We start from the raw sequence: 25,522 nt of genomic DNA on the forward strand, positions 1-25,522 counted from the left end.
CACCTAATTACCAGCTAACCAGCTCCTCAGTTAACATTTAACCAAATGTTGGGCCCTTCGCCAAATAAAGAAACTACCCTGAGTGCAACTGGGCTCGGCAGAATGGAGAGCAAACCACAATCTCAATTGGGAGACACGGATTCTGATATTCCATTCCTAGCCACCACCTAAAAAAACCTACCTCGAAACATCTCATCCCGAACCCCTAAAAGTACAACCCACATCAAGATCCAGGATTTTTTTCCGGACAACTGCCGAAACAAAGCCACAGTAGTACAGACACTCTTTCTGTGGGAACTTCCCCTCAATCATTAGCTTTGCGATTCTCTGCTCAAGTGTTGTCGTTTATTTGTATCTACAAAATTTGCAGAATATGTAGGCAGCTAGAAACAGAATTGGCCGCAGGAGAACAGGAAATGCTTTCCATCACCGATTGAGTATCCAAAAAAAAAAAAAAAGAATCTTATTACCATTTCCCCTTCAATTGGAGATGGTCGAGATATGTGCCAAAGACGTGCAACAAGAGAGCTCGAGGGCTATATAAACCCCCTTCCCCTCCGGTTGAAGGAATCATCAGAGGCCTCCTCAGCGAAGACACCAAAATCGAAAGCATCCACAGACTTCCCCAGAGACCTAATACCTCCAATTTACAGTTTATCCCCCAATCCTCTTTCGAAATGAAGCACTCCTTCATTACCTTTATCAGTCTCTTTCTCTTCCTCATATGTGGAGTTTGTAGGTTTTCCGGAGACTTCCACTACCCCTTCCAATGCTAAAGAGAGACAACAGTCGCAGCACCCGCTACTCTCGACTCCGCTGAGATTGCCAAGAGAGACACCAGACCATTGGACATCATTCTCGCCGACACACGCACTGCCATTCTCGCAAGAAACTCTATCTGCAGTGAGTTCTTTTTACTAAAGCACTTATCTATATTCCTTACAAGCTTAAACTGACGATATCCAGATGCTACCAACCCAGCAACCACTGCTGATGTGACGACGTACTGCGACGACATCATCACCATCATCGATAATACCATCATCGAGTGCGGGACCATTCCCCCTGGCACCCTGTTCACCAACATCAACCTCATTTCCCTTATCTTATGGGAAATCCTCTGCGATATCAACTGGACACTTAGGCTTATTCTCTCTAGATGTGGACTTTGTATGTCACATTATTTCACATCCTTCATGTCCTGAGCATGTATACTAACGGTAAACAGTGGGAGGGCTCCTCGCACTCATCCTTATTCTGATTGGGGGGCTCATTAGTGCCCTTAACCTGCTCATCGCTACCATTGCAGGACTCTGTATCCCCGGCCTTTTGGCGCTCCTCCTCGGTCTTTGCGGCCCCGGCTTCTGGCTCATCACGTGTGGCTTAATCATTTGAGCCTCCCTACTGCTGTGAACTCACAAATGTAAATGGATAATGGCGGAAGGTCAATATGGTGATTGAAGGATTGGTGGATTGGCATTGTCAGGGCATAGGTGGAGGATTTTAGGACTGTCTTTTCAGATTCACATTGCAATCTCGGGGAAGTCAATCATTTCGTATCTAAAATTAAAAAAAAGACCCCGATGATTTTACCTTACAAACGTTCCCATAAGTGAATGTGACGATCTATACACTAAGGTGAGTTAGGAACAGGAAGCTGCTTGTTCGCCCTGCTTCCCTTCGCTCTGAAGTTCCAACTGCTAGGTTCTTTATCATATATCATATAGCCTAAATATTTAAGATCATTCTACCAACACAACCGAAGCTAGTTTAACAGGAGCGATCTTTGAGGATCCGCCCCACCGCCGTCCTCTGATCAGATCGTACGTTCCTAGGACAGTAAATTACAATAAAAAGAAAAGAGTAAACAACGGAGGTCATTGTGGGGCAACCGTGAAGCCCAACATTGGAGTGAGAAAATCGTGAACTAGAGGATCAATTAGATGTTAGCCAAGAGAAAATCTAGAGATATACATATCCCTTCGCAGCAAAAGGCGTCGAAACTAAAATAAACTCCCATAACACTAAAGAACAAACAAGATCTTCATAATAAACACTTCAGGTACGACAGGCACTCAGCAGAACAACCAAGAAATCAAATAAATTTAGCATTGCGAAGCAGTTCATAAACATTCTAAAGTTTATACATCGCTTACGAAACATTGCACGATAGACAACAACCAAACAAAGGGCCGGAGGGCCGAAGAGCGGGGTGTTGAGGGGGGGGGAGTCCGGCGCCAGCTCCTCATGCTTAGAGCTACAGGATATGAAAACTCCCCATAACGGCATGCCTAACAGGTAGTCCAACATAGAAATGCAAAAACCGCGGTCTCCCGATATCCCTAAATCATCCACCACGGCCAAAACGCACCCGATCTAGCACCGGAAAACAAAAAACTCTTACCCCGATGTTGGGCATTGTTCGCTCCCCACACCCCTTGGCGGAACACCGCACGCAAGTTTGGCAGACCCAACCAAGGGAAGACAGAAAGAGTGAAGTACCGGTCACCTGAATTCTCGTTTCGCGAAAAGATCCCGCGCCCCCGGGGCAGCAAACGATAAAATAGGAACAGCACAAGGCTCCAATAGGCCCAACCAAGTAATGAGCTCAACTCTGCAGTGGATCTGGTGCTCGTAACCCTTCTACAGAAACCTCTGACCGGGGTGTTGTTGCCTTGTGGGGTTATTTGAGACAGCCCCCACCACATCCGGAAAAACTTTATCTATGCTGTTTGCCGAATGCCTAATAACGGGTGCTCGCGCTGCGATTGGATAGGAGCAACCTCCCTGCCGGGTGAACACCGACGCACCGCATTGCTCGCGGCGGGTGACGGGTAAGTGACACGGCCATGTCACTGACAGGGTTTCTGAATATATGATACCGTCATCGGCGGGGAGGGTGACGGGGTCAATGTGGAGTGACGGAGAATTAACAGGAGGGTAAGGGTTATCGCAAGAATTTTCTGGCATCATACTGGTACAGTACAGCACCGGGGCACATATTAGCACTGATAGAAACAGTGAACTTTAGCGCGACAGCGATCAATAATCTCTTGAATGACACCTGCCAGGATCGAAAGGAATCCTTTCAAAAAGAAAAGTGCAAGAACGCCCGTTTCTAATATCGGTATCGTACAGTTGGTATGGATTGTAATGTTTAGCTGACCAAACTTGGCGCCCCGCATGATACCCGTCCGGCAGAGCGTCATTTAAAATTCCATGTGACACCCGTCACCCACCCGCAATGATCCCTAAGTGACGCCCCACCGAGAGCAAGACTGCCGGCACACAAGCCCTATCCGCCGGGCACACAAACAGGGTTTTTAGCATACGGGTGATGCAATGCAAATGTAGATGACCATATTATGGACTAGATACCGCAAGGGCTTTCAGATCTAAAATGCCTGCGCCGGGGGGGGAAACTGGTAAGTGGGCTTTTCCTGCGCGATATCTAGGGGCTCAGCTGCAAGGTCCCTCCCAGGAAGCCGAGTTGTTCAGATGCCCGGTTCCATATACCAACCTGAGTAACCAGGCCATTGGACGCGCCGAATGGCCATCTGTGAGCCTCCAAACGTGGGTTGTTGATAGAAAGGGTGGTTTTCTTGTCTCTGCTCAGCGGGGGGCCCGAAATCTGCTCTGAGAATGCACACGGATACATACAGGTTCCCCTAATAATACTAAGCGCTGCTCTGGAAAGGCCTTGGTATGCTCCGCAACCCTCAAAAGGGGTGCGAAACCTTCGCTGCGCAGCTTTGTGGTCCCGCCAACTCAACAGTATGAAATTGTCTTGAAGCGCAAAATTACACCCGGCCAACTATCAAATATCGTCCAATCTTGGAATCGGGAGGATGTCAGCCTGGTTACGAAAATTGGTTTCGGTCATGGTGGGTCACTCTTGTATTCATCGCGGAAACAGAATCTTCCTGTATCACAGGTGCACGGTCAAAGGAGGCTGCGTTCATAGAACCCCGTCCGTAGTGATCCCCTCGTAATTGAGGGAATTCCTTGGACCTCGCACAGAACATACTCGAGTATCATACTGGCCATCTGTATCGTGCCGAGTGCGGAATCATGCAGAAGGGTACAGCACCGCATAGACCAATTTTACCAAAAACTTGTTTCTCTCGCCACGATCCGTTAACGCAATCAGCGGGGATTCGTAACGGAGCTTGGTATATAATATGTAACATGTAGTACATAGCTGCACATCGCATCCCCCCCATCGTTCGGCACATCTCTTCATCGGGACTCGTGAAACTCTTGCATACGTACCCAATGTCCTATTTCATTTGTGTAACGGCCAGTGACAAGACCCCCAGGGAGTGGGAAAATCTAAGGTATTGACAATGGAGGGTACTTGAAGGGCAGCACTTTTTTACACCTCGATGTCAATTATTTTACCATGAAATAAGCCATGTTCATCACCACAGGTTAGATTAACATTGGATGGGCTTTCTACTCCCATCGCAACGCCTCTTCCCAACAGTAGCATCTGAGGTTCTCTATTTCTAATGCACACTTCGTCTTCGCAAATCCAAAAATCAGGTTAATTAACTCTACAATAAAATTACAGGTCAAATCTCCCGACCATCCGGCAGATGGGCGGAGACATTTCCACTCTCAGGGTACTACCCCTTCCTAACTCCCATCTAAAATTATCTGTGGTTCATCGATACATCGCCATACTTTTGCCATCCTTGTGCCGTTCGGATACAGCGGGTGTCGGTATCCGACCAAGAGAGAAACTCAATGGTTCGAAAGGCCAACAAAGTATGATACTATTACTGCATTTTCTTGGAATATTGCTGCGCGATAGTAAAATAAAAACCGATAGCCACGCTATTATGTTTGGTTTGGACTTCAAAAGACCTCGATGAAAAGGCCGGTGATTGACCAAAACTAGGCTCAAAAATTATAGCCCTCAACGATCCCCCCCTAGAAGCCCACCCCCTATCGTGCCCAACACCTTTCGTTTCCCCTGATCCCCCGCTACTCAAGAATCTTGGCCAACTGCAATTTCTAGATCCGTTGGGCTAAGTATCAACGATCCTAGAGTTAGTAGTGGTGAAGATTGGCCAAGTGGTGTTAGTTAAATATAATGGAGGTTCGAAGATCAGGTACGCATATAAAGATGGTGGTTCGAGGAAGAAGGCATGATGCGATATGGAGGAAAGTGTTTTGCTGCCCAACAGGCACAGAGAATTAAGACTGAGCTAGAATAAATAGAGATCGTAGTAGCCAATAGTCCACCAATGCACATCACTAGAATCAGATCCCCTCAAAGCGTCAATCCTTCTAATTCCATAACCTAACACCAACATACCATGATAAGATTACTCCATCAAAATAACCTCGCCCAAGACTACGTGATGTAGCGAGGGCTATCTAGGGTGAGTAGCTAATCTAGGAGGTGACCAATACCTTAGTTGCTGTGGGCTCTCCCCTTGTTTTTTAAACAAGTCCTGCAGATGATGTTCGTTTGAACAGCTCTCAAACCCCCTCCCTCTCTCCGTCGTGAGGGTATCCCTAAAACTCATTTCTTTTCCTCCCGAATTGCTGCCGCGGCGCACAGGGATTGCCTAAACTCCTCCCCAGATACCAGATACTGAAAGAACAATTTGGGTCCGTAGAAGAAACGTAAAAGTAAAAGATCGATAGAGAACGAAAGTAAAATCAAACAATGGTCCTCGATAATCTAGAATAGCAAGGTTCTTTGGCGAATTCCCACTTCCGCAGTCACCAGTTCATTCGTGTTCACACTCTGAGTTTTTGTTCGTTCACTCGCAGGGAAATCTCGTGTCAGTATTTTTTTTCTTTCTGTTGTTCTCCACTGTTATTCTCAAGAAAGAAAGAAAAGAAAAGGGAGAGAAGGTCCTCCTTAAGCACGGGAAAGAAATTTCCTCCCTCTACCTCCAAACAAACCCTTCTAAGAAAAATCAACCTATAAAAAGCCCTGAAACTTTCCACCACGGTACAGATTAGGTTGCCCATATCAGACAACCCATGAATCTAACTTTCTCCCCAACAATACCCATAAGCCTTAAGATAAAGAAACTCACTTGAAGGGATTTTCCTTCCCGACTATCAAAAAGAAAAGAAAAGAAAAAAAGAGAAACCCCAGGTTAAGCACGCCACTCGCTTTGGTAACCTATTATACCAAAAAAGTCCCACAACCAAACAAGGCCCCACCCTTAGGGAAACATTAGCAAGACGGTGGGCGATCCCACACACCCACCAAAACAAAAAATAATAATCAACAACCCTCCAGAGGAATGTTTTAAGTATTCATACAAATCATAAAAGGATAACCGCAAAGGCCAGGGTGGGACTGTTGCCAACGCATCAAGAGGTATTTTTCAAATTGCGCAATCCACGACTAAAGCTCACCACTGTCCCGGCTTCATAGAATCTCGTATAACAGGATTCGCGTACAAGTAAAAAGGTCACTTGTGACTTTCCCACATCCGCAAAAAAGCTACAAAAACGAAGAAAAGAGGGATAAGGAGAGAGGAAACAGGACCGACGCTCTCTAGGCATTGCTATTATTTGTGTTTTAGTATTATATTAACTGGACAGTATTCGCCCGAGTGGTGATATTGCAAGCGCGCCTGGGCGAACAAAGTAGCATCGGAATTGCTTCTGCCTTCCGTAGAAATTCCTGGCCCATCGAGTACGGCTCTGTAGCGATAACATTACCTCGTCAACTGTCGCCCGACCGCTGCTTGAAGTGGAGGGTAGAATTACCCGAGTGATGTCCTGTGACAATGAGGCACGAATCGAGCTCACCGATCTACTCGTACAACGGAGAAACGAATTTGTGCCAATTTCTCATTTTCCATAGTATCATCACTGACCCCTTCGACGGAAGGAAGCAGGGAGAATGGCATCCCGAACCCGAGTGAGCTCTTGAACCCGTAATGCCATCGAAATACTATTATCACCCCTTCATTATATAATACAAACGGGGTACGGGAAAAACCGGCTTGCCGGTGAGACCCGGGTGGCACCGCCCCCGGGATCCAAAGACGCAAACGGCTGCCTTTCCTGTGGCTTGGTGGGATAAACAGCAACAATATTAGCAAGCAGGCGGTTAACCGGACATGTTCCCGGAGTTAGTAATATACTTGTTCCTGATAAGATCGACTACTCGAGTAGGTCAAGCCTGCTTGTGGAAGTTGAGTGCGGCACATTCCGCTGTCACGCGTGTTGTGGCATGTTATGGTGTGATCCAGCGAAAGGCTATCCAGCATCTGATTGAGTTGAAGATACAATCAATACGGGTGAATAAGAAATTCCTGTTAGATGCTTTACATTAAATTTAGAAGATCCCGATAATGACCCGATCCTGATACGATGACAGACGTTGAAGAAAGGCTCTCTAGATAGACACCGCAATTTGCGAAAATCTCCAAACCCAGCAGGTCTTGAGAAAAAGGTTCTCTCTCGTACCAAATACTCTCAAATTATCCAGTGACGCTAACCTCTTGTGTTTTCTCGGAAAAGTGAGACCTGCAGCAGAGCAACCTTGACAGTCCAGTGGTTGTCAAAGTGGAGGCCTCGTTTCCTTTTTGATATGTTTCGAGATATATAGGGAACCTATCTTTTTTATTTCTTTCAAGATCTCCCCCATTGTAAAACTTTTGCAATATTCCCACGGTATTACCGGCGTTCGACCACCGTAGCTGAGTGAAAGGGCTTCCACACCTGACGGGCTACTACTGCCGCTTTCATCCCGAATAACCGCCCATTTACAACTCTTAAATTCCAGCTCGACACACCACAAGATATCGTATCATACTTCCAAAAAAGCAACAGATTAATGAGCCCAAGTCTCGCACCAGCTGTGCGAACAGAATCCACACAGCCGTGGTGCCAACGTGGTCTCATTTTTCAGCCAGCAGCCGCTCGGCCGGGAATCTCGAGACTCCCTCTGCCCGTGGGTTGTCACGCTGTGGAAATAGGGCCAAAAGCTTGCCCGGACTGGTGGTGGCGGATGCGAAAGAGACTTCGCTCCCAGATCAATGAGAACACCTGCTGGAAGAAATTAGTACCGGCTGATCCCGGATGCTGAACCATATCCCCCGGCTGATTTAGCTGGAGTACTTGCAGTGTTGTGGCCTTTAATGTGAGACATGGGACGAAAGCTTGTTGAGAACTACCGGTGAAAATGGTACGAGTACCTGCGCCTAGGCTATACAAGCAAGAACTTGCGTGATGGAGACAATGTAAGGGGGTTGAAGAGAGGACTATATGTTATCATAACCTACTACGCTATAATGATAATGCCATAGGGTGATATACTGTATTCCATAACTGTGGTCTTCGATTGGAGCGATCTCTTCTCCACCCTTGCTGTTTTGGTACCCTATCATACGAGGGAACTTGGAAGACTTGGCAGTAGAATTGCTGTGTAGGGGTTCCGCGAGAAAGAGGATTCAGGGCTCTCTATGGGTAAGCATAATAACTCTGGAGATTCTAGGTCGGGGTACCAGATTGTGGTTGGCGAATGTGAGAGCCGGAGGAAGACACTGGAGGATCCTATTGGTAGAAGAAGGGCTTCTCAAAAGCATTTGAAACCCTTGATCCTGTAAACCGCTTGAAAGGTTCTCCGCCTCCTGAATACTGTGATACACCCTCCTTGCCGAACGCTGCATCTGATGCCCATATCTTCTGCATCATTATTTCTTCGGAGTCGAGACAAACCGAAATGACTCGAAAACAGAATCGACAATAAGGTCGAACCTACGTGCAAGATTTTTTGAGCTAACCCCATGTCTAGGAAACACTCCTAGTGGTAATCACTAAGATGGGATAACCTTTGGAACTGCAGGATTCGAGCTTCCCCAGACACTTCAGTGTGCTGGAAATATCTAGCGGTGCGTGGCATACTCTAGTAAGAGTTCAGAGCAACCGTGAATGCCCCGTGGTCTAGGAAAAGGTTTCCTGTGGGCAAATTCTCTAACTACGATCCCATGATTTAAGTGAAAATGTTTTCATTATAAGTGTTAGTGGAACAAAGGAACGGCCTTCATGGGAGGATTTCGGACTCACAGTGCTGTCTCCATACGCCACGGACTTCATTCGTGTTTGCTTTCGGGGACACACTGAAGTTGTTCTCGCCATTGCTCAAGTTTCCTTTCTTCTTCGTCCATACTTCCACTGCTGCTACCACACCAACAATATTTACTCCTTTTTATCTCCCTCCGCACACTCGAGAACTATCTACATCATCACCATTCAGAACCGCATTCATTTCGTGCAAAACCTTGGGCCGTGGGCTACCCGCGTTTCAAGCTCGTGGCATACCGAAATCGGAAACGAACAGCCAATATAAACAAACCCTTCTACGAGGAGCACAGGTTTTAGCACAGGGCGAGGACACGACTTGCTTTCTTCATTGGCTTAAAGGAAAATAAGTAAGGAAAGTTAGTGTCTCTCCATGATCTGATACCTCTGATTATACTAAACGCTATAACCAATCACAGGTCTCGACATCAAGTCTGTTGGTGCTAATGTTAAAATAGACTTCTGTTCCCGGAAATTCTCCACAAAGTTCAAACTCTCGAAGCTTGAAACAACCTCCCTAGGCTACCTTCATACCTCTGTGCCCTGCGATGATCCGTGGTAGCTCACCTTTCGCTACCAAACCTCCGACCATTAGCCGGGAGTCTTGCAACTCTAAAGTAGTTGGGGTTCAGCACTCGCAGTCGTCCCTAATCCGAATGGTCAATGACAAGTCTGCCACCATAAACTCCATTCCTAACTTTAAATCCTCAACACTCATTATCACCAACTAACAAAAGCACCACGCGTATAATATCATCGCAACGACAACCACCCAGACCATAGTCTAGTTAATCTAGCTAACCAGAGAGACCCCCACTCAAAGTCCTCTTTTAAGGAACCCCAATGGGATCCTCGGCACCCCTCGTTTGACCAAGATGACCTCTGCCAATCCCAGAGTCTATCCACCATAGCCACAATATGGACGATCGGAGTCGTCAAGGTATGCCGGTATCTCCCACAACCCGTGGAATTGACTAAAATTACGAGACAAAACGGTATGATAACAAAACCCCTATCAGGGTCAACCTATGCCAATGGGGATGGCTAAATCACGACACGGAGCTCCAATCTGGGAGGTATGTTATCGATACCAAATACCAGATAGTTTGACGCCAGCGCGAGAGGAACTCCAGACGCAAAGAGAATGAAAAATCCAAGACAAGCAAGGTGCAATCGGAGAAAAATCGTCAAACCGAAACACCAACCTACAAGTGGCAAACTCTCCAGTGCCGAGAAAACTTCTCCACAACCTTAGTTATAACTCCTCAATCGGTACTCTCTGGGCCTGGGGGTTATAACATCTATCATGCATACCGGTATTGGTATCAAATGATACCAGACCATTCGAGTACTGTCCCAAAGCAGAACCTAATACGGGAGTGCCTAGAAACTATGAGGGCCGGTACTTGCGCTATTGTACTCGTACAATCCAGTGAGAAAACATTATGTTCAGGGATCGATTTTTTTTACAACGCGTTATTGACTTTTTTCCTTTCCCTTGCTAGGGACACAACCCAATCAGGTGGTAATGTTCCTCATTCCTCCCATCACACTCTGCCGTTCAAACCAAGGGGCTGTTTGACATGACACAATTTGAGGCGGTGGTCATCCTAAATTTCAACTTGTCAATTACGATCGGGAACTGACCAACAAGATATCCCGAAACCAGCTTACAAAACTGAGTTGCATATTGTGATTGGCCGATTCCAAATGGCAACCGCAACCTTTTAATGACCCGTCGTCTCGAATCATAATGTGCCAAACAGCCCTGAAGTTTCCCATAACCAACCTCCGTGTCTCTCAACCAACGCCCGACGAATTCAACACTTCTAAAAGGCCATTAGCCCATGATAACCGGGCGCAGACTTACACTCAATCCTGCGTGTGGGTGCCTCGTGGTTCAAGTTTTGTCTCTCGAAAAGGACGGGTTACGGTATCTAGTTGGGCATGGATGTTGTAGGAATCTGCAACACGCAAATTATTTTCGGGTGGGGATGTCTGGCGGAGGGACAAGGTAGGTTTTGGACAGGTCCAAGGCCGCCGCCGCAGGGGGGGATTAACGTGGGGGTATAAGGGTCCTGGGTTGGGAATTTGGGAGGGAAAGGACTCAGATGACCGAAGTCAGGGCTATGCTGCCCGAGTGTTATGTCAAAATAAGGTTGGATACTAATATTAAAATCCCATGCGTGCCAGAGCATTATCTAGCCGTTCCCGTGACACAGTGCATGGACGGTGTGGTGCAGTTCCCAACTTATCGCGTATCTTTCAAAAAGCTTATAATCTCGCCCCGACCCTGCGCTTTAGCCACACATTCAACGTGAAGAGCGCCAGTAATCACAGCCCTCCGGATATGCCGATCCTTCCGCAAAATCCGTTCAAGAATGCCTTCAACCTCCACTGCCTCCGCTTCCGTAACAAGTTCATCCTTCTCAGCCCGCAACGCCACTATATCCACCCTAACGTTCTTCTCTGCAATTTCGTTAACCGCTTCACGCACATCCCAATGATTTCTCAAAAATGGCGATAGATATCTATACGGTAGCCAACGCTGTGGATACAGCGCTAAAAGCATACTGCTAATACTAATGAATGGTGTTTCCATAATCAAACCCTTAACATGTATAGGTACCCGACACTTAGGAGCTCGAAGGTAATTGGCCCATCCCTTAAGAGCTATACCGCAACCGATACTCTGGCCCCAAAGGATAAACTCTGTACCAGGGGTGCTATAACTCTCAAGGTGGCGGAAAATAGCCTTCATATCCTTTTCAATACCGGATTGTGAAGGGCTGCCGGTGGATGTCCAGTAGCCTCGATACGATGGGATGATTACCGTGTGGGTTGTAGAAGAGTTTTGAGTTTTGAGTGAGGATAGGATTGCAGATATAAGCGGCAAACGAGGAGGTGTTGAAGATGCATTTCTGTAAACTCTATTAATCTTGGCCATCGCGTGAATTCTTATCTGAAAAACTTTCCCTTGAAAATAAGCAATAACCACATTCCGTCTACTTCCAGCAAAACCAGCCGGTGCGCGGGAGAAAACAGTTGCTTCTACCCAACTTAATAGCCTCCCATCCTCAGTCTTGATGTCCCGGAACCTTCCGTGCCAGTCGATCCCCATACATGACTCTTGGTAAGCCTCAATCTTCTCTCTCTTAGCTCCAATTGGGATACCTGTAAGTCTTTAGCTTAAACCCTAACCTTAAATTAAATTATTATTTTTTATATAAACGAAGATTCACAACATATCGCGGGCTTCTCCGAAGAGCGCAGACGAGTAGAGGCAATTCGGTTGGTGAAGGAGGATAAGTACCGGGCATGTAAATGATCTTGTTCTGGAATATAACCATCATGGCACACTACGGTAGTCTTGGAATTAGCAGTCGAAAAATTTATATCGAAGGGAAAGGATAAGAAACCTTATAAACCCAGAGGGTTGTGATTAATCCAACAAAAACTACCGGTGGGGCAAGTGCCGGATGAAGATACGACAAGAAGGTGCGGGAATATGACTTTGTGCTGAAAGACTTGCTAACAGTGTTAGAGTAGCGTAAAGGGCAACGGAGCATAATGATAATTATTATCTCTACCCCACGAATTATCTTGGGAATGCTCCTAAGAAGGAATTAGTGTGGAGGTTGAAGACTTTGCTGATGGAGGGTGCGAGTTCCGTATCTTCTCAGAGTCGCAGAAGAGTAGTCTAGTCTAACTAACGAGGCGGTAGCGGGGTGTCGCACGGAATTTACCGTCACGCCAAGAATACTGTACTAGTACGTACTGTACTGCACTCGAAGATGTCCCCGTCCCTTCCTCTCTATTTCGATCCTGCACGCCATCTACCATACATATAATACCACGCAACACCGACCATACCACTCACTCATCTCCCTCCTCCTTCTCTCTCCTTTCTCACACACACCCGTCATCACCATCACCACCATCGTCATTATATTCACCCTAATCTTTCTTGGCTAATTAATCCTCAACGCGTATTTCCCCCTACAAGTACAGTACAGTACAACATTTATCTCGCAACTATCCGAAAGCTCATTCGCTACGATACGACAGCTTTGAGATTTTTTTTCTTCCCCCATCTCAGGTTTCAAGGCACCCAACGGATAACCCCCAAGTCTATTACCGATCATGCCACCACAACCAGGGAGTGTCCGTTCCGAGTCTCCTGATGACTGCCGTTTCTTACCCTGCGACTACTCTGACGGAAAGGTCCTCTATCCGACTAATCTTGAAAAGAAGCCTCGCGCCGATGGTGCCTACGAATATTATTCCCCTGTACCCACTGGGAGCAGTAAAGATGTCATGTGGAGAACCAAATGCGGTAATCATGTTTACCAACTATTCTCCAAGCAAGAGAATCCTCAAGGTCAGTGGAAAATTTTTTGCAGCGAGCATGTTGATAAGCGAAGCTAAATCCCGCCCTACTAAAACCCTTCGCCCTTCACAGTCGCCACTTGAAGCTATCCGCTAACGATCTAGTGCGCAGAATCACTTGACTATGTTTTCGCCGAGTTTCCGCGGAATTACAAGCTCTTTGAGCATGTCAAATGTTCCGCTAAAGTTAGTTGAACCTTCAAGCTTCCTTGACTTTCCACCTACATTATATTGACTTGTTTTATAGGATGGTGTTCTTGGGAAAGAAAGATCAGACACCTATCTATACGGACATCCATCGGGAAAGCGCTATCGATCACCAGCCGAGTTCTTCCCCCACATTGCGTACCTTTGCCGTTTCAGTGCAACTAAGAACCCCGACACCAAGGGGAAATTCTGCCAATGCTGCCTGTGTAGTACTGTGGGTCCGAAGACCGGGCCAGCTACCTCAACTTTCAAGGGATCCGTTCAATTTTACCAGAAGGAAGTTAGGAGGGTAAAGACAGTTGTATGCCAGGAGGAAAAGATTGCGGAGCAGGATTGCGGAGGATGGGTCATACGCAAAGGAGAGATTGGATGGGTTTGGCTTCCTGTCAATGAAGAGAGAAGCTATGAGGGGATAGATGAGAAAAATCTAGTCGACGGTCAGGGTGGCGTTTGGGCTGCAGGGATAATTGTCGAACGCCCTGGATACACACCTTTCCTCATGCCTCCTAACATAATTACTGGAACCAGGGAACAAGAAACAGACCAAGATCCAATGAGAACATTTGTTAACGTGGAAAAAGACATTGTTCCGCCATGGGCTACCGACAAAGATTCGTACACTATCCAGCTCTGCGCTGGGAAGGGGAAGAATGGAGAGGTTATCAGCGACGTCAAACAGTGGTTTGTCAGGCCATGGTTGTCACGCCCTGAGTGCGCTATCAATTACGAGGCGAATGAATCCGAACACCCCTCAGTTGTGTCTGGTCGGGAAGTCGCAGGTACATTCTCGGTATTCGATAAGATCCCTGATAGCATACATTCTGTTATCGAAAAAGGGGAGACAGAGAAGGTCAGGGTGGCGTCGTATAATGGCATTTACCTAGGTGCGGAAAAAATATGGGTTGATGAACCAATACGTATTAAGTGCTTTACCGAAGGGAGCATAGTTGATGGGGCAGAAGATATGATGGTTGTCAAGTCGATTCAGACCTACACTTCACCCTCCAAAATCAGCCCCGGTAAATCAACAACCAGAATCGTCTTTGGAGGTCCGATTTTTACTGCCTTTCCTCGGAAAGGTACAGAGCCGGTTCAAGACGAAGCAAGTCTCCAGCTTCCTCCCCGCATGCGTCGCTCATGCGGTGGCGACTGGACTATTAAGTGGTACATTCCGGATGGATCGAACGAAAGGTCCAAAGTTAATTCTCAAAACCCTTTCTCGGGAGGTACTACGACCCCCCGGCGATTCCGGGAAGGGACTGGACGTCCCGACCTCCTTTATGGAGGGGACCCGAATTTTGAAAATTTTTCCCGGTGAATATAAGAGGATGGGCCAATTCGAGACTCGAGGCTTTGGCGACTGTACTCATCTTGAATGGGCTTGGCCCTCAGCGGTGATGACCATTGAAGATAAAATAGAATCAAAAGTGGGGCCGGCTATGCTCTATCAACAGGAGGAGGAGGATACGCTCAACCCGCTCAACCCACCTACCGATGCCTGGGAGAATTTTGAGGAGAACAATCAAAAGGAAGCAGATCGGGAGGGTGTGCTTATGAGCGATATGGAGGATATAATGGAGGTTGACCCCCCTAGAGGCTTTGTGAGTGTCAATGTAAGGACTATTCCCCATAGCATTGGTCAGAAACGCGAAGGAGGTGCCTAGGTACCTCTTTTTTTATCCACCATTATCTCGATGGAGATTGAGGGGGTAACGTTTGCGCAGGGTTTGATCTGCAGTGGGTATTTTATGGATTGCTTTTTTCTTTTCCTTCTTTGTGCCTATTCTAGCTTTATCAGAAGGGTGTCTACAATGATTTTTCTTCATTCCTCATCTGTATGATACCAAGTTTCAATTCTAAAAAGTTACCATCGGTAGTTATCGGTGTTGCGCTAGGATGACATGTGGCGTTGTGCGAGATACTGAGAGGCCCGAAAGTTCTTATAACATTCGAGCCAAGTTGAAAGAGAGGCATTCTGAAAAAAATTACAGATGCCTCTTACTCAATGTCGCGACGAAAACCTTGGCCAGTTCGAAGGGGGACTTGGCAAACGGCCTCCAAAGGGGTGTTTGCCGGGGCTGATTCTGGGTGAATTTCTTAGTCCACGACACTACTTGGTTATGCGGGCAAAATAATATTAAAAAGGAAGAGGAGCTTTCTTTTCTGCACACTCGGAGTCCTTCGAAGGTGATGGCGTGGAAGAAGGTATGGGGTAGAAGTGCTGGAGGCGACGGAGGGGCATTCTCAATAATGTCTTTCTTTGCTTTTCCCATAGTGTAGTATTATCAATTCAGTTAGCATTGCATGTTTTTGTAGATTTTCTTAACACCTTCAGGACTTCGAAAGGGGTTCATAAACACGAGCTCCAAGGCCTTCCTTTATTTTATCACTAACCCACCCCCTTCATTGCCAACACTACTCATAAGTAGCTTGTACACGTGTATGATGCGACCAACAAATGCAGGTAGCAGGGTCCAAGGCCGTCAACCGTGGTAGAATATAGTAAATATTTAGCAGGGTATCGTTACTACCCTAGAGCTCTCAGGTGTTTGGCTTATGGCGCCCGGATAGGGTATATTACGATACAAGTATGAACTACGGTACGGTAGTAGAATAAGGTAGCGCTGCCTAATAGAACCGGGTTATATATATATTCTACGCACTCAGGTACCAGTGCGATAGGCGGAAGACCATGCCCAAAACTGAGCGACACTTGTGGACAGCGCCACTGCTAAGTGTCGCTAAGACCTAAGTGGAAAAAAAGCTGAGTCTTAGAAATACGCAATGGCAGCCGTGTTCAAAAACGTTGGAGGCAGCTAAATATCGTACTAGTACATGGATCAGCGCGAGTGCTTCATAGCGTGTGAAGCGATTCACAGCGCATCACGAACATGCTGGGTATGATACGATACCAAGAAATACTCGAGTACTGTACATGCCGGCAGGGTAAGGGGGATGGGAGTGCCGATATCATAGTGAGCCAGCGAGATGAGGTTGGGGCCAGATTTGTTGGTATTTGAAGTACTAGTACAGGTACGGTAACCTTGTGCTCGGTCTTGGACGGACATGTTGTATTTCTTGATCGAGGTTGTACTGTACAGTACTTGCTTGATTGATGCTCTACTGGCAGGCTATCAGGCCTTACTAATGCTACAAGAGAGTGCACCACAACCACCCATGACATATACCTCGCACAAGAGAAAAAGAAAATCGATGACAACAATACAACATAGCAGAATGGTAAAGAGAAAGGAAACACAAGCAAGAGAATCAAACCAGTGTTACAATAGAGTTTCCAAGAAAACTCTGTAATAATCAACTAGGTAATGAGTACTATGATAGAGTTACCGATGAAACTCTATTGAACTCATACTGGTAACTTTGACAGGAATTCTGTCATCATCAAATGCGTAACTGAGACATATTTGAAAGTCATATTACAACAGGACAGACTACGGTAGTCCGAGAGAGCGTCTATGACAGTGGCTGTGTATGGTGTTGTGTGTTGGTCTTTTACGAGTATCATACCTTTTTTGTAGGGGCGAGGAGTGTTGACCAGTCTAAATTCAAGCGAGGCCGGTGGGCTAGTACCGTACGATACACTGGAACGAGTATATACACTCGATTACCGGTAATTCGTGCCATGCCAATGTGCTCAACACAGCAAGGATGGATGTTGAGTCATATTTCTGCCGGTAGAGTACGAGTACTGTACTGTACCCCACATGGAGATGATATCATAATAAATTTACCACTTTTATCATACTCGCATCGACACTTTCCAATACGGTTCCGATACGAAAGTACCGGTACTGAGGGTTCGGCTTGCGGATAGTCCCTCCGTCTCCCCTGCGCGTTTTGTCTGAGCACTACCGGTATTTTACTAGCAGCGCTGTTGCCCTTGTGCGGGGTGAAAGAGTGAATTGGGTAGCAGCGATACCAAATCCACTCCCTCACCCCTTGCTGGTAAAATATACAAAAACTTATGGGCTGTACAGTACAGCACTCGTACTCGAGTACCTCCGTACTGTAGTGCCCCATGTCGGGAACATTGATACATTAATAGGGAGGTTTGAAGTTCTCGGGAGATGGAAGGTACAGGTGTTTCTATAGAGGCGTATCTCTTGGAAAATACGGTACTATACATTGTAAACCTTTTGGCAACCAGGTACACAGCATACAAGGTCCAAAGGTACAGTACAGTACGAGGTACGGTGCTTAGTCTGTAATGCTAGACAGAAAAAGGTAAAAAGAAAAATATTTTTTATACTACTCGTACTTGTACAGTACAGTAGTGCTAGTAGTGCCGACCTTCTTATTCCTTTCCGGCCAAGATGATGGCACCTACAGTAGAATGCATGGAAACGTCAGCCGATACACCTGTCATAGTGGCAGTTTATATCATACTCGAGTACAAGTGCCATTCAAAGCGGTATCATACGCCTGTATTCGTGCAGTATGTTGTGTACAGTACTCGGTTTGAGGTGCACTGAGAACATCGAACCTCCCTATTATGGAGGCTTACCGGTATGTCATGACACAAACTCCCCACACCAATTGGTATCAGCAATGCTAGCTGCGGGAACAGTGAGATGCGACCAGCCGCATAACCTCGATCTCGAAAATCTCGAACTCTCAACTCTATCCACTCTAAGCTGTGTCTGAGCCACGGCCAAAACGAAAAGATTCTATTAGGAGATCTCGTGCTCTTGCGCAAAGTGGAGCATAAAAACACGGACATCTGTACGGTAATTGTATTGTGGGTTGGTTATACAGGTAGCGATGGTTGAATACCGTAGGTATTGCTGGACAAAGTAGTTGAACACCCCAGCCCTCTCGTCTCACAACTTGAACCAAGAGAATCTACACTTGCACATGTACAAAACACCTTCCCTTTCTGCTGTACCAGTATGTACAGCACACGTACTGCACTCGTAGAATCATAAGGCACCAGGAGGACCTTCGAGTTGTGTGCTTCGTAATGCATAATGAGGCGCCAATAGATAAACACTGCGAGTCGAAGCCATCATCATTCCACTTGTGGGGCTGAAGTGAGACCCCCGCCGATCACACTATGAGTCTATTGCTCTCGAGTACGAATACCGTGCGGCAAGTTCAGGCAAGTTTTTCTCTAACGGTTACGGTATCATAACTTGTATTATACAGTACAATCTCCGCACTCTCAGGGGTCAATCCTTGCTGGCAACAATAAAGCTAAGCACTTTACTGCATGCAGATGTGATAATGTGGGGAAGCCCTCCACCCCTCTGCTCAGCCTTGTGGAAGGCTGTTTCGGCAGCCTAACTTACAGTACAGTACCAACAACAACGCCTCTTCAGCACAGCTCGTACCGCCATTCCACGGGGCTCGCATGCCCGCCACTTGCTCCTGGCCTATTGGAGGTGTATAAGAAGATGGTTCTCCCACCTCTACCGAACGTATTTCAATCCCAACACTTGCTCAAAGAGTTGATACACAAAAGCGAAAATGACCGAAAATACCATTCATAAGCAATCATTCTCCGTCGATGACCTCACTGTTCGAAGCGTGACTATTTACCCTTCTCGCGCAGCCATTGTTAGGGATATTAATGATGTTACAATTAAGGTTTGCCACCATCCTCTTTGTCCTTTGCTGCTATTAATTTGATTTTCGCAGCCGGGGAGAAATGAGATCACCATTTACAACCTCACCCCGCATGCCGAAGCCGACTCGATCAAAGTCGAAGGACACAATACCCCGGCACTCATCACGGACATGGCGGTGGACTTGATCCCTAACGCGAAATATGACGAGCATCAATTTGACGATCATTCCGACAGCGACACATCATCGGAAGAGGAAGAGACGTCTCCGGAATTGCAAGCTTTGGAAGCTCAATTAAGAGAGTCGACCCAGCAATTAGCACGTTATCAAGAGACCGAAGCATCGTGCGTTCAGCAGCAAAAGTACATGGACACCTTCATAAAAACCTGGGCTGAGAAGACCACCGTCGCCCCGTCGGAGACTATACGTAAAGAATTGAAAAATTATGCATCTACCCGCCAGGAAACCTACGATAAGATAGTGAACGCCAAAGGTTGTATAGCGGACGTAGAAACCGAGCTGGGAAGGCTCAGAAAGGCACACGAAAAGGTGAAAGCCCGATGGGAGAAGGCGCTTCGAAAGAAGAACGCCATGAAAACGGAGCGTCGACGACAAAAAGAATTCGCGAGGAAAGAGCGCAAAGAGCAGAAGCTGTATACCCCAGAGAAAGTTTACCGCGTCAAGATCACGGTGGAATTGGACAGCTTACCGAAAGAAACCAAGTCCGTTCCCACCACAATTGACACCGGAAGGCCCGCACGCGCGGAGGACGACAAGCCACCGGCCAACGACGGTGGGCCAAGTTTGCGTATTTCATACATCACTGGAGGAGCGTCTTGGGTTCCCCGGTATGATATCCGCCTGGATACGACATCGAACGCAGGATCCATTTCCTACAGGGCCCATTTCTACAACAAAACCGGCGAGACCTGGCGGGATGCTAAAATAACGCTGTCCACCTCACAAACCTCCTTCAACGGGATCGAAGATAAAGCGCCGTGGATGGATGCCTGGCACGTATCGCTCAAGCGGCGGGGATATTACGGCAGCGAGAAAGACGGTGGACTATATGCCGTCCCCGAACAAGAGAAGCGCGAGGAGAAGAAGGCGACGGCGAGGCGCGCAAAAGGCGATCTCGATCTCGTAGTCGAATGCGGGAGTCTAAGCATGCAGGGGCAAGAGTACTACGGCCACGGCCGCGTTCCCCCTAATATGGAAAGAGTCTATCCTAGCGCCGCGGTAGTAAAGTCTGCTATTAGTGGATCCCAGAACCGTTCCGCGAGAAGAGGCATCTCCTTCGGCGGTGGTGCTATGCTCAGTCGTAGTCGGAGCCTGAGCAAATCCCCCGCCGTCTTGGAGAACCCGTACTCCAGCGACTCCAGCGATCCCGGCGACGACGGCGATGACGACGACGCATCCACAGTGCTGGACGCCCCATCGAACAAGATGGGCATCGCAACGAGCACGTCGGAAACCCACGGACTAACAACGACCTATGACCTCCCGGGAATCCGAACTGTCGTTTCGTCGAAGCAGCTGTCCCGCTACATTATCTCCGAATTCGCCCTTCCATCGGTGGAATTCTCCCACCTAGCCGTACCCAAATACCGTACCGCCGTATTCCTCAAAGCCCGCCTTCGCAATCCCTCCCCCACCACCCTCCTGCGCGGTCCTGCTGGTCTAACAATTGACGGGACATTCCTGGGCAACTCAACCGTAACCCGCTGTGCTCCAAATGACACGTTTGAAATCGGCCTCGGCGTAGATGAGGAAGTGACTATCACATACGCCAAACCCGTCCGTCGCATAGCCTCCGAGGGAATGCTCGTGAAAGAGCAAGTGCTAACCTATGAGCGAAACATAAGTATCTACAATACTAGGTCCACACCCATCACGCTAATCCTCTTCGACCAAGTCCCCGTGAGTGAAGAGGAGAGACTGAAAATTGCAGTTAAACGACCGGCAGTCAAGAATGTTGGAGATACGCTCAAGGGCGCTGCGACGAATGTCAGGTTCTTCTCGGGCTTTGAGATGGGTGGGAAGAAGCCGACAAGTGTGCCTGCCGGATCTGGGGTTAAAGTAGAGCTGAGGAAGAATGGGGAGGTTAGGTGGGAAATTGGGCTAGAGAAGGGTGCCAAGGCCAGGGTTGGGTTGGAGTATGAGGCGAGGATGCCGACAGGGGAAGTTATCCATGCGAAGAAGGGTGGAGATTAAGCAGGTTCTTTCTTCTTTTGTTGGCGGGAGGGTTTATTGAGCAGAATAGAGGAGTGGGCTAGCTTGTTTGTTTCTCCTTGTCTTTCATTGTCATATTCTGTCTCAGGGGGTATATCATAGGATATCGAGAGTAAATTGAAATACCTGTTATTTGCATTACACAATAAATATTCTCGCTATAATGCAACAGTATGTGACATCTCGTAGCAGAAGCAACGGAGTGGTCACCCAAACAGTACTCGTAGACTACCAGTATTCAGTAGAGACTTATTCGGCACGGATGGAGTACAGTACCGGTAGTGAGTGAGCGACGAGATAGGAAGGAAATATATACTAGCTTTTTATGAACACTACAAGTGCGATATTCTCGCCACCGTATTAGAACCGCGTTTTGTTTCGCGCTTGCGCACCAAAACAGGCGCGACACCCATCCGGCAACACAAGCATAGCAGAACATCTCCAATCTCGCCATCAGCACAAACACTCTCCCGAACAACCCCCCATCAACGAAGGACTAAACGGGGGGTGATTCAAGGGGTTAAAAAAATCAAAGGAGACAAGAAGACGATAGGATTCCTGACCCTGTACACCCAATTGGAAATAATGTAGATACGGTATTTGAGACTATAAAGAAATCTGTGGTCATCGATATCTAAATGTATTCCGTTCTCTCGAAGTGGTTTCCCGCGATATGATACTTCATTGGCCTCCCGGATGACTAGTTCTATGCGCAGCAAACGGACAACACATGGGAAATACCAACCCCTGCATAAGTAGAGTCGGGGCTCGGCACGTGTCTAGAGTTGATGGTTTCGGGCAGCTTCCAGCTTACGCGTGAGGGGCGATCCTATCCTATCATACCTGAGTTTTCAATGTCATGATGAATCACTCGAAACCATGTGGTATTCATTACTTTGGCGTTCTCTCTAATATATGATAGTCGCAAAATGTCAGACATGGCTCTCAGACTCTATTCCCTAAGTGTCGCTACCGGTATTCCTGGTCGGATAATTTATAGGTGGCAATACTGAAAAGTATCAAGAGCATAGACTGAAATCGACGGACATCAGGATGAGGTTTTTCCGTTTTAGTAATGAGAATGAGTTCGAGAGATAAGGAGAGAGGAAGGGGGAGAGAGCGACTCTCGGGACTGGGCTTGTATCATACACTGAAGTGTGATGCTAGCTGTCATGGGTAGTCACTCGATATGGCAGGTTTTGTGAGAGCAGGTAATGAAAAAAGGGAATAGGGTGTGCTGTGTTATATCAACATTAGGCTCCCTTTATCATACTCAATCTCAAATCTGTTTCCACGATAGGTATTTGTGATAGCCTGCCCACATACCCCACACCCCACCTGCTGTTGGGGGTACTTGCATCGTGGACTTCGATGTATGAGTACCGTATGGTGCGGTACAGACAAAAGCACCTCAACGCCTCTCCGAGTGTGGCTGGTGTTTCAAAACACTCAGCCAATGCCAAGCCATACCCTTCCCACCCCATCACTAGAAACAAAAACAAAAAGCCGAATCGGGTCACTACTGCAATATAACCTTTTCAAATCACGGAGAAATTTCTGGCCGGCGTGCCCCTCCGAAACCACTCGTGGCCGAATCTCCCATTCCTTCGCCCCGCCCTTCTCTCTTCGCTGTGTTCCGCGAGTTTGTTCGGCTCTGGACTCGAACAAACATCGCCATGCCAATCATTATTCCCCGCACATTAATCCTGAGAGCAAGAACTCTTTCTCGGTTATCAGCTGCCAGGAGGCAATCAACCAAAACAACAGACACCGATAAGCTCAAGAAGAGCTTTCGAGGGCAATTGTACGACTCTACGGCTCAACGAATACAGAATGAGAGAGCAGCATTGATGAGTGCGAAACTCCGAAGCAGGTCTGCTGAGGGACAAGCGGGCTCCGGGAAAGTTAGTGGTACTCTTGCTGGAATCTTTGGTGAGTTTGCTCCCGACAATTTATCACCTCCACCCGGATCCGGCTGTTCGGGTTTCTTCGATAGATCATCCCCTGGTTTTGGAGAACACCTTGCTGACTCACTTTCAAGCTGCTGGAGCTGTTGCAATCGTTTTCTATTACCTGGGTTCGCTCTCCGTTCCTGCACCTCCGACAAACTCTACATCACCACTAAAGAATTTTCCCACCCCGAAACATGACGTTTCTAAGTCGAACCTTGAAGCCTCGTGGACTGAGTTCGTTGCTCTTCTCGGTGCAGAGCATGTATCGACGGCTGGGGAAGACTTGGCCCGCCATTCGACCTCCGAGTGGTCTTCACATCACGGAGGCACGAAAACCCCATTTCTCGTCGTTTACCCATCGACGACTGAAGAGGTTTCTGGCATTGCCAAAATATGCCACCAACGCCGAATCCCTATGACTCCCTTCTCAGGCGGGACCTCACTTGAGGGTCATTTTGCTCCTACTCGTGGCGGTGTCTGCGTGGATTTCTCGCGGATGGATAAAATCCTTCGGTTACATAAGGAGGACTTGGATGTGGTCGTACAGCCAGCAGTAGGCTGGGAAGATCTCAATGACGTTCTTGCTGAAGATGGCCTTTTTTTCCCCCCAGATCCTGGTCCAGGGGCCCAAATCGGTGGTATGGTTGGGACTGGTTGTAGCGGGACCAACGCTGCTAGGTATGGTACAATGCGGGAATGGGTATTATCTCTCACAGTGGTTCTCGCTGATGGAACCGTCATAAAAACTCGGCAGAGACCCCGCAAGTCGAGCGCTGGTTATGATTTGACAAGAATGTTTATTGGAAGTGAGGGGACACTAGGATTTGTTACTGAGGCTACTTTAAAGCTTACAGTAAAACCTGCAAGCGAGAGTGTTGCCGTTTCGAGCTTCCCTACTGTCAAGGATGCAGCGGAGACTGTGGCGGAGGTAATGGCTAAGGGTATACCCATTGCTGCGATTGAAATCTTGGACGATGTTCAGATGAGATGTATCAACCAGAGTGGAAGCACAAGCAGGAGTTGGAAAGAGGAACCAACATTGTTTTTTAAATTTGCTGGTAATTCTCCTGTCCGGAGCTCCTTTTCATGCGCCAAATAAAAATAACTAAGTGTGATTTCTCGTTCGGTGAAGGAACACAGTCAGGGGTCAAAGAGCAAATCGCTTTGGTGAAGCAAATTGGAAGATCCCATCGTTCTCAATCATTTGAGTTCGCCCGCAGTAATGATGAGGCCCATGAACTTTGGTCTGCAAGGAAGGAAGCACTTTGGAGTGTCATGGCTCTTCGTCGCGACGAGAATGATCAGTATGGAGACCGCACTTGTCTTGAGGTTCAATCCATCTTTGCTAACCCCCCTACAGCGTTTGGACGACCGATGTCGCGGTACCTCTCTCTCGACTAGCAGAAATAATAGAAGCCACAAAATCCGATCTCAAGGCATCCGGTTTATTAGGCAGCATGGTCGGTCATGTCGGCGACGGGAATTTTCATTGCATTTTATTATTTAACAAGCGTGAACAGGGGGTGGCAGATGGAGTTGTGCATAGGATGATTGAGCGTGCAGTGAAGATGGAGGGGACAGTTACTGGAGAACACGGGGTTGGTCTGATCAAGAGGGACTACTTGGAAGGGGAATTAGGGATGGACACGGTTGACGCGATGAGGCGAGTAAGTTTTCACCACCTGCCACTAATTGGAGAAGTGTCTTTTGCTAATAATACGTGGTCCAATAGTTGAAACTTGCCTTTGACCCTCTCTGCTTACTTAATTGTGATAAAGTGGTTCGTGTGGAACCTAAGGACGGGAAGCGGAAATGAATAAAAAGGAAGCAATATGCCAGCACGGTAAACTAGAGCAGAAATTCTTATGCATTGCATACATGTTGCAGCCATGATACATTCATACTATTTATGTAATCCTGAATCATTGCTCTGCTCTGAAACATTGATGACCTGTCAGCATCCGGTGCAGATGTTTCATTGATAAGACAAGCTATCGCATCGCTTATTTCTCAGTCTGGTGGATCCGTGCCCACCATCCGCCGTTTATGGAAATATTGAACGACACTTCATGGCTGGTGAATCTCGGAAT

The 25,522-nt window shown here is 47.3% G+C and overlaps 5 protein-coding genes; 4 read left to right on the forward strand and 1 right to left on the reverse strand.

Moving 5' to 3' along the window:
• Nucleotides 1-580: 580 nt before the first annotated feature.
• Nucleotides 581-1,589, forward strand: GSTUM_00005006001 (uncharacterized protein). XM_002836999.2 has 4 exons: nucleotides 581-735; nucleotides 790-903; nucleotides 967-1,170; nucleotides 1,229-1,589. Exons 1-4 carry the CDS (start codon nucleotides 678-680, stop codon nucleotides 1,393-1,395), a joined length of 543 nt encoding a protein of 180 aa, XP_002837045.1. The 5' UTR covers nucleotides 581-677; the 3' UTR covers nucleotides 1,396-1,589.
• A 9,728-nt stretch (nucleotides 1,590-11,317) lies between these two features.
• Nucleotides 11,318-12,416, reverse strand: GSTUM_00005009001 (uncharacterized protein; the record flags this gene model as incomplete). Its single annotated transcript, XM_002837000.1, has 3 exons — nucleotides 11,318-12,028; nucleotides 12,062-12,240; nucleotides 12,380-12,416. 3 exons carry the CDS (start codon nucleotides 12,414-12,416, stop codon nucleotides 11,318-11,320), a joined length of 927 nt encoding a protein of 308 aa, XP_002837046.1.
• A 527-nt stretch (nucleotides 12,417-12,943) lies between these two features.
• On the forward strand, nucleotides 12,944-15,971 carry GSTUM_00005010001 (uncharacterized protein). XM_002837001.2 has 3 exons: nucleotides 12,944-13,447; nucleotides 13,568-13,641; nucleotides 13,703-15,971. Exons 1-3 carry the CDS (start codon nucleotides 13,210-13,212, stop codon nucleotides 14,978-14,980), a joined length of 1,590 nt encoding a protein of 529 aa, XP_002837047.1. The 5' UTR covers nucleotides 12,944-13,209; the 3' UTR covers nucleotides 14,981-15,971.
• A 3,141-nt stretch (nucleotides 15,972-19,112) lies between these two features.
• On the forward strand, nucleotides 19,113-21,644 carry GSTUM_00005011001 (uncharacterized protein). XM_002837002.2 has 2 exons: nucleotides 19,113-19,269; nucleotides 19,321-21,644. Exons 1-2 carry the CDS (start codon nucleotides 19,150-19,152, stop codon nucleotides 21,460-21,462), a joined length of 2,262 nt encoding a protein of 753 aa, XP_002837048.1. The 5' UTR covers nucleotides 19,113-19,149; the 3' UTR covers nucleotides 21,463-21,644.
• Nucleotides 21,645-23,061: 1,417 nt separating this feature from the next.
• GSTUM_00005012001 (uncharacterized protein) lies at nucleotides 23,062-25,373 on the forward strand. XM_002837003.2 has 6 exons: nucleotides 23,062-23,412; nucleotides 23,522-24,408; nucleotides 24,463-24,490; nucleotides 24,565-24,736; nucleotides 24,793-25,099; nucleotides 25,165-25,373. Exons 1-6 carry the CDS (start codon nucleotides 23,157-23,159, stop codon nucleotides 25,246-25,248), a joined length of 1,734 nt encoding a protein of 577 aa, XP_002837049.1. The 5' UTR covers nucleotides 23,062-23,156; the 3' UTR covers nucleotides 25,249-25,373.
• Nucleotides 25,374-25,522: the final 149 nt, after the last annotated feature.

The sequence above is a fragment of the Tuber melanosporum genome (assembly GCF_000151645.1).
Source record: "Tuber melanosporum whole genome shotgun sequence assembly, scaffold_17, strain Mel28".
Classification (NCBI taxonomy): Eukaryota; Fungi; Ascomycota; class Pezizomycetes; order Pezizales; family Tuberaceae; genus Tuber; species Tuber melanosporum.